At 41.8% G+C, this 8,682-nt stretch overlaps 1 protein-coding gene across 1 annotated transcript; it reads right to left on the reverse strand.

The window, feature by feature from the left end:
• Positions 1 to 106: 106 nt before the first annotated feature.
• Positions 107 to 3,426, reverse strand: LOC129861848 (fibrous sheath-interacting protein 2-like). The gene is made up of 3 exons (XM_055932986.1): positions 3,157 to 3,426; positions 541 to 603; positions 107 to 361 (listed from the first exon to the last, which is right to left on the reverse strand). The coding sequence occupies exons 1-3, from the start codon at positions 3,178 to 3,180 to the stop codon at positions 107 to 109; spliced, it is 342 nt and encodes a 113-aa protein (XP_055788961.1). The 5' UTR covers positions 3,181 to 3,426.
• Between the last annotated feature and the right edge of the window lie 5,256 nt (positions 3,427 to 8,682).

Here is an 8,682-nt window from a genome sequence, read left to right on the forward strand (position 1 = left end):
GTAAGACATTAAGAACACATTTTCTTTTACAACCTGCACTAACAATGACCATATGCACTTGTAGATTTGGATTTGTGTAAACTAAGCATAATGGCAAACATTTCACCTAGCCATCATATTGCTTACACCTGTCCAATTTTCTCAGTTCCATATAAGTGTCACTTTTAGATTTTGGAAAGAAAAAGGAGGTTTGCCATGCCTTCTCATTTGAGGTGATGAGGCCTTGCTTCACCAGCCGCTTCTTCCTTTCCGGATGGCGGAAAAAACACTTCAGGTGTTTGTCGTGGAGGCAGTTATAACTAACATCTATGACTCTCATGTTGGGGTCCAACAGGTCAAACCCGGGGGTCTCCTGATGGAGCTGTGGATTGTGTTTTAACAAACCTCAAAGTCAGGGCAATGGATACTACAGTGGGAATGGTTGTGGAATTAGGACTGGAAATGGGAAGGAAGTCATTAAAAATACATAATTAGGTAACATTTACTTTGAAAGAAATTGAGTATCTCAGATCATTTGGAATGTCATACTATCACACTAACCTTCGCCCCCAGTTTTCCTCTGAAGAATACAGGGAATGTCCTCTCTGGGGCTTCCTGTAACCCCTACAAAGACAGAGACAATCATGACAAAACTTTTTAGACGTGGGGTTTTGATAGTAGACCCCATCCCTGTCACTTGGTTTGCAATAATTCCACCTTTTGCCAATTCACTTTGCATGAAAAATGTTGAATCAAGCTCATATCTATAACAAATTAGTTTGATCCATTTACATTGTTAAACTATTCATAAAGTAGTCAACTAGCCGTAGGCCTACATGATGACTGATTCTGTAGGCTACATATTCATCTCATAGACTTTCCTCATCCATCTTTAGAAATATACAAATGTGAAGCGACATTAATATGAAGAACGAACAAAGCATTATCCTAGGCCTACTCACATTTTCTTCTTCTTTGCCCGCACTTTTTGACATATTAGTCAATATGCTTACTATTGTAAACAAGTAATGTCATAACGGAAACTTGATTATCCTGTGTCTCCAGAAAAGGTAGGCCCTATGCCCCCCAAACGTCCGCTATCTGATAGACCTATGTTGTTGTACTGATATAAACACTATGAAAGGATATTGTAGCCTTAACCTATTGATATAGTCTACAGGCTTATTTATGGTGTGCCCGCTCCATAAAGCGCAGCTCCAGTTGTGCCTGGGCATGCTGCAACAGGTGCACTCTGTTGCCAAGCTTTCCACAGAATCATACCTCAACCCTAAAATGTGATCCACATGTATTCGATTTCGAAACTGTCAAGTTTTTGCATTGATGGATTTAAAGCATTATCACGACTAACAGGCTGACTACACCAAATGAATTTAGAAATCTATATTATTCAATTATTGCACCCCCACTGCTTGGGCGCGCCAATGATCGTCTGCATAGCAAAGGGCTAAAATAGAAGTCAGTTCTATTTCTGATGCAGATCACACTGCAAGTCCTGCCTCTCCCATCTCCTCATTGGTTTATAGAAGCAGGTACCCACGTGCCATCTCCTCATTGATTATACCCAAGTGGGTGACTGAAAAACGAACGAGGTCAGTGGCGGTAACGCACCTAATTTATGAAAGTTGCCAATCGCAATATAAAATCAAGAGAAGAAAAAGGCTGGAAGGAGGAGAGATGACTAGAAACGATTTGGTTGACCGTTTTATGTGTGAATTAATTGGTGGAGTAGAGGACCTTGGTTCACATAGGGTCATGTCTGGCGAGTCAGTGGACAAGTTTCCTGCCTCTATTGTATTGTGTTTTGGAGAAAATGGGGGTCGTATTAGCAGTTACTGCAAAAAGTTACTGTGAAACCAAGGTAAATGGCAGTAACTGAACTTAGTGCCTTTTAGCTTGGTTTCAACCTGCCCTTGGCTGCAGTTACTGCGTTTTACCTTGGTATCATATCATTTTATTCTGATAGTGATGCAATCGAACCTGTATGACACTGACTGACAGCTACAAACACATACATTGCTAATCTAGGGATACAACATCATGGCACAGCATTCCCAGGGGGAAATGATGGTTGATATACGCCGATATCCAGACACTGGTAAGAACTAGCTAGCTAAGTAGATCTGACATCAAAATTATTAGCTAACTAGCTAGCGAGCATAGACTAACAATGGGACCTGCTCTCAAAAAATATCTGCAATTTTTACTAACGTCAATCTATTAGCCATATAATGAATTATATTCTGACATTTCATCTGATGGTTTCTTTGAATCAGTACACCATACACACGATTTCTAGCCAGTGACAGCCACCTAGCTAAAACTGACGCGCCCCTACCAAAAGGTCAAAACCTACCTAGCTAGCATTAGCATGAAGCAATAGATTTGTGCTACATGTTCCCATAAGAGACGATCAGCAGTTTATACTAGCTTCAATCTATTATACCTAGAATGAATATAATCCTTGTAGTTGTATTCTGACATTCAATGGGTTATTTGAATCCGTAACGTTACACCACACACACGATCTCTAGCCAGCTGACGGTCAGTTGGACGTGCACCCCATACTGAATTGTCAAAAGCCACGCACACTCGTTTTCCGGATGAGCGCACACACAGCATTTCTAGCTCATTAATAATATATCTACTCACATGTTCAGGGTTTCTGGTTTTCTTTTATATTCCAGTATTGTGTGACTGTCCTGGCCAGGGAAGTTAAAATCCCAAATTGTATCCATCCCCTTTGTTGGTGGCATATGTAATTAGTACAACAAGCCTTGACATGCCAAACGTGTGCTCAATGTGTCTGCTTCAGTACCATCTTTACATGAATGCGGAAAAAACTGTTTTGCATGACTTCCACCAATCCCTGTGGTCTAGATGATTAGTTTCTATGCGGATCAAAATTGCCATGTGAGGGTGTATTAGGACAGTACAACCACGTCAATACTAGGTTTTATCCCTGTCAATGTCCATCCATGCAATTTGTTTGTATTTGTAAATAAAAATGAATATGTAACAGCCTTTTTGGGAGCAGGGGATTTACACATAACCCCAGACATGCACCCTTTTCCATACATTTTTCAGTGTAATCAATACAAAAACTGTCTACAGTTAATCATTTCAAGACTAGGCCTATAGCGATAGAAATTGACTTACTTTTCGGGCCTCGTCGTCGTCCATGCTACAAGTCTAGGCCTACTTCGGTCTCCAAAATGAGCCGGTCTCCAAAATGAGCCGGTAAAACATCGTACTTCATCTGAGGTTGCCAAAGCTTGAATGCTACTGAATATTAAACTGGCTTAGAAATAAGAATGAATAGAAATGCCATAATACAATTGAAATTATTGCGTCACAATACCAGGCAGCCATTGGGATTGTACCCATGAGTTTACCAGTCAATTTCCAGGGTTAGAGTTCCAAGCCCATTCTATTCATTCTTATTTCTGTGAGCCCAGGCCTACTCCCATCATGATGTAATTTGCAATCCACATCATTAAGCATAAATCATAGACCACAGACGCCAAGACGCACTATTTTATTCAAAATATATAGATTTTACCCTTTGGTGTAAGCTATACAGTACCAGTCAGAAGTTTTGATGCACCCACTCATTCAAGGGTTTTTCTTTATTTTGACTATTTTCTACATTGTAGAATAGTGAAGACATCAAAACTATGAAACACATATGGAATCATGTAGTAACCAAAAAAGTGTTAAACAAATCCAAATATATTTTATATTTGAGATTCTTCAAAGTAGCCACCCTTTGCCTTGATAACAGCTTTGCACACTCTTGGCATTCTATCAGCCAGCTTCACCTGGAATGCTTTTCCAACAGTCTTGATAGAGTTCCCACATATGCTGAGCAATTGTTGGCTGCTTTTCCTTCAGTCTGCGGTCCAATTATTCTCAAACCATCTCAATTGGGTTGAGGTCAGGTGATTGTGGAGGCCAGGTCATCTGGTGCATCACACCATCACTCATCTTGGTCAAAAAACCCTTACACAGCCTGGAGGTGGGTTAGGTCATTGTCCTGTTGAAAAACAAATGACACTCCCACTAAACACAAACCAGATGGGCTGGCGTATCGCTGCAGAATGCTGTGGTAGCCATGCTGGTTAAGTGTGCCTTGAATTCTAAATAAAGCAAAGCACCCCCACACCATCACACCTCCTCCTCCATGCTTCACGGTGGATTCACACATGCAGAAATAATCCGTTCACCTACTCTGCGTCTCACTAAGACACGGCCGTTGGATCCAAGAATGTCAAATCGCAGGCTGTCAAATCAAAAGGCACTCCTTCGATAAAGTTGTTTTGACTCAAATGAAAACATGTCATTTTCACAAGGTTGTGGAGTAACATGTTCAACTACTTATTATTGGCTCGAATTCGGGTTGTGCCTTTAGATTGACAAAATTAACAATTAATGCAAGAATCTTTCACTTCTTAAACCACGCCCTGGTCTGCTTGGTTTGTTTCGCAAGCGTTCAAGAAAGTCTTGTGATGTTGCGCCTCTTGGTTCAGAAATTCTGATGTAACATTAAAGCTGTTAGAAGACATTTACAGGAAAAATGTACCGGAATCCTAGTCTCTCAGCCTGTATCTTTGGTACTAAGCTATCAATGCTAGTTAGCTATGTATCTAAACCTGCTGCATCTGAAATAACTATCATTTAACGTTAAATACAGCCTCAGTGACTGTTCAAGCAAACAACAACACTGGAGGTCTATTGGAACTAATACAAAGTATGAAATTTACAAGTTATTAAATACAAAAAATATAGGCTATTTGGAAAGGACACTATGGCTGCAACTTTGGTCGGTGATGGTGGGAGTGGTTTTGCCGAATGGACCCATAGGTGTTTGAGCCTTGAACAACAGAAAAATATTGAGTAACTACTCTCATTCTACAGGTTTTTAAGCATCTAGTTACAGACGTTAGACTAAGACATCCAGAGCAACACATAGCAGGGAGCTCCAATATGATCAGGAAACTAGACCGGTTATATAGATCGCTGAAAATGACTGTCAATCATTTCTTGTATTAGTCATCTCAGGAATGGTACTTGAAAAATGTAGCAGAAGCAATTTCCGGTTTAGCTCCTCACTAAACAGTCTATAGACATGAAATCATAAAATTACACAACTGAGTAGGACAAAATAAAACCACCAAAACTCGCAATCGGAATAAAACTGGCAGTGAAAGCAAAGATCCAAGTCATCTACCCAAAGGTAGTAACTGCAGGCAAGAGCAAAATGGATTCAATAGGGTCGGTTGTTTGAAAAGTTCAAATGAAAGACTATTTTTAAATTCGTTTTCAAATAATTTGTTCTGCTTTTAAATTACTTCTGCTCCTTTTGTTTACAAATCTACAAACAATTCTCTCAACATCCATCACTTCTCTCATTCTTCACACATTTTCAACTTTATTTCTAATGTTTGCAATTTATTTTATTTTGAATTCAATACTTAAGGCGTGAAATTGACCCCATATTTTTTCCCCAAACAATATACAATATTGTTGCATTCCCTCCCCACCCCCATAACATCATAATAAACATCAAGGGCGTTTTACTAAGACATACGCAATGTACACAACTGAAAACTGCTCCCAAAAAAACAGGACACTGCCCTTGCCACCAAGGGAGAACAATTCAGTTTGTAAAATGTCAGCATTGCTAGAGCTGCCCTAGTCAACTGTAAGTGCTGTTATTGTGAAGTGGAAATGTCCAGGAGAAACAAAGGCTCAACAGCAAAGTGATAGGCCACACAATCTCACAGAACGGGACCACCGAGTGCTGAAGAGTGTAACACGTAAATATTGTCTGTCCTCGGTTGCAACACTCACTACCGCATTCCAAACTGCGTCTGGGAACAACGTCAGGACAAGAACTGTTTGTCGGGAGCCTCATGAAATGGGTTTCCATGGCCGAGCAGCCGCACACAAGCCTTAAATCCCCATGCACAATGCCAAGCGTCGGCTAGAGTGGCGTAAAGCTCGCCGCAGTGGAAACACTTTCTCTGGAGTGATGAATCAAGCCTCACCATCTGGAACGACAGACGATTCTGGGTTTGGCGAATGCCAGGAGAATGCTACTTGTTCCAATGCATACTGCTAACTGCAAAGTTTGTTAGAGGAGGAATAATGGTCTGGGGCTGTTTTCCATCAGCGGTGTTCAAAGTGCTTTTCCACTCATCTGGTCTAGATGTATTGTTTGCTTTGTTCTTTATTGCATACAGAACTCACACATTGCTTTTCCACACCAGGACCACGGTGTTCAACTGAACACTGAGATTTTGAAACTATTTCACTCTATCCCATTTTGACTTTGTCGTTTAGGAATGTGAGCCAGTGTAACACATCTCATTTCCCTCCCGCGTTCTCTAATGCTCGCTCTCTCTCCCTCTCTCTCTCTCTCTCTAGGCAACATCAACACTGGTGGTATTGTTGCTGGGGTGATTGTGGCTCTCCTGGCCCTGGCCCTGCTGTGCTTTGGTCTGTGGTACGCCCACCGCAAAGGATACATGCCCAGTGAGTTTATATCCCCTATTCACCCTCAGGACTCCTCGTCCTGTATTAAGAAAGTGTCTAGTAGGAATGCTGATCTAGAATCCAATTGGCCGTTTAGATGATAATGAATTAGATCAAGCTGATCCTAACTGTTATAGGCCTATTTCTAATTTGCCCTGTTTATCAAAGGTGTTTGAAAAACGTGTCAATAATCAACTGACTGACTTTCTTGATGTCTATAGTATTCTCTCTGGTATGCAATCTGGTTTCCAATCAGGTTATGGATGTGTCACTGCAACCTTATAGGTCCTCAATGATGTCACCATTGCCCTTGATTCTAAGCTGCTATTTTTGTTGACTTTGCCAAAGCTTCTGATACGGTAGACCATTCCATTCCCGTGGGTCAGCTATTGGTGTCTCTCTCTGAGGGGTCTTTGGCCTGGTTTGCTAAATACCTCTCTCAAAGAGTGTCTGACTTTATACACTGCAATCTGCTGTCTCAGCCACTGCTTGTCACCAAGGGAGTACCCCAAGGCTCAATTCTAGGCCCCACGCTCTTCTCAATTTACATCAACAACTTAGCTCAGGCAGTAGAAAGCGCTCTTGTCCGTTTAAATGCAGATGATACAGTCTTATACTCAGCTGGCCCCTCTCCGGATTTTGTGTTGAACGCTCTGCAACAAAGCTTTCTTAGTGTCCAATAAGCTTTCTCTGCCCTTAACCTTGTTCTGAACACCTCTAAAACAAAGGTCATGTGGTTTGGTAAGAAGAATGCCCCTCTTCCAACAGGTGTCATTACTACCGCTGAGGGTTTAGAGCTTGAGGTAGTCACCTCATACAAGTACTTGGGAGTCCTTCTCTCACCGTGCACCGGCACAACTGACCAAGAGGACAAGTACATTAGAGTTTCTAGTTTGAGAAAGAGACGCCTCACAAGTCCTCAACTGACAGCTTCATTAAATAGTACCCGCAAAATACCAGTCTCAACGTCAACAGGCGTTGACGAGGCGACTCAGGGATGCTGGCCTTCTAGGCAGAGTTCCTCTGTCCAGTGTCTGTGTTCTTTTGCCCATCTTAATCTCTTATTTTTATTGGCCAGTCTGAGATATGACTTTCTTTGCAACTCTGCCTAGAAGGCCAGCATCCCGGAGTCGCCTCTTCACTGTTGACGTTGAGGCTGGTGTTTTGCGGGTACTATTTAATGAAGCTGCCAGTTGAAGACTGGTGAGGCGTCTGTTTCTCAAACAATGAGATGAAATGAATTGCCATAAAATGCTGTAATTGTAACAGTTTACTTAAAGCCTGCAGGTATAATACATTAGTGTGCAGTTTAAGGCATTATAAGACTGGACCTGAGCATGTATGAACCTCTTATAATCTGCCATTATCATCTCATAATGATGATTTGTTATTGAAGGGGTTCAAGACCTGTCCAAGGTGGATGGTTGATCTGTCTAACATGACATTAGGCTATATAGAGAGTCACCTCCTCAGTGGGTCTGTGGGCATATGTTTGAATTTGGCGGGTGCTTTGGAGTTTGATGACTCCCCTGCAGCCCAGGATGGTGGTGCGTGCGAAAGCTTGGCAGGAGTGCACTGGCATGGTGGTGAACCTATGTCGCGTGCGGCCACAGTTGTCAATCGCCGCAGTGCATATGGAATGAGTAGATTGCTGAGTGTCGCTAACAGCCAAGAAACATGGTGGAAGAAGCTTTGATAATATAAATGTGTGGATAGAAGTTGCCTTTTGTAGCCTACATTAGAAGCTCTATAAACATTTCATGTCATTCTACCGAAAGCGGAGAGTTGATCTGTTTGTTCATCTTTGATCTTTTAACACCTTTGTGGAACAATATTCCTCTGCAGATGCGCAGCCTAGTCTACAATCTAAAAATAGACAGCATTAGCTAGGGAAAGTGGTCGAATGGATAGCAGCAGTAGACTAGAGATCAGATACTCACGCCCTGGTGAATCCCATGGACAGCAGCGCGTCCAGACTGGACCCATGTTTCACAGTGCCCGGTCGGTTCTGGCACTGCCTCTGTGGGGTGACGTTGGTGTAAAGATGGCCTTTAGCTGCCATCATAACCCTCTTACCATTCCATTGGTATTTCAGTCCTCAGTTCCACTTAGGCTACTTTCAGTAAAATCAGAAAGATAGAGACTAGG

The sequence above is a fragment of the Salvelinus fontinalis genome, chromosome 9 (genome assembly GCF_029448725.1).
Source record: "Salvelinus fontinalis isolate EN_2023a chromosome 9, ASM2944872v1, whole genome shotgun sequence".
Taxonomy (NCBI): domain Eukaryota; kingdom Metazoa; phylum Chordata; class Actinopteri; order Salmoniformes; family Salmonidae; genus Salvelinus; species Salvelinus fontinalis.

What these genes read in the sequence shown, in the direction of transcription:
- LOC129861848 (XM_055932986.1), bottom strand. Translation starts at nt 3,180, where the DNA reads ATGGACGACGACGAGGCCCGAAAA. An exon ending in ACGACGACGAGGCCCGAAAA is followed by an intron (nt 604 to 3,156) that starts GTAAGTCAATTT and finishes CTGTCTTTGTAG; the next exon opens with GGGTTACAGGAAGCCCCAGA. An exon ending in GAGGAAAACTGGGGGCGAAG is followed by an intron (nt 362 to 540) that starts GTTAGTGTGATA and finishes CACAATCCACAG; the next exon opens with CTCCATCAGGAGACCCCCGG.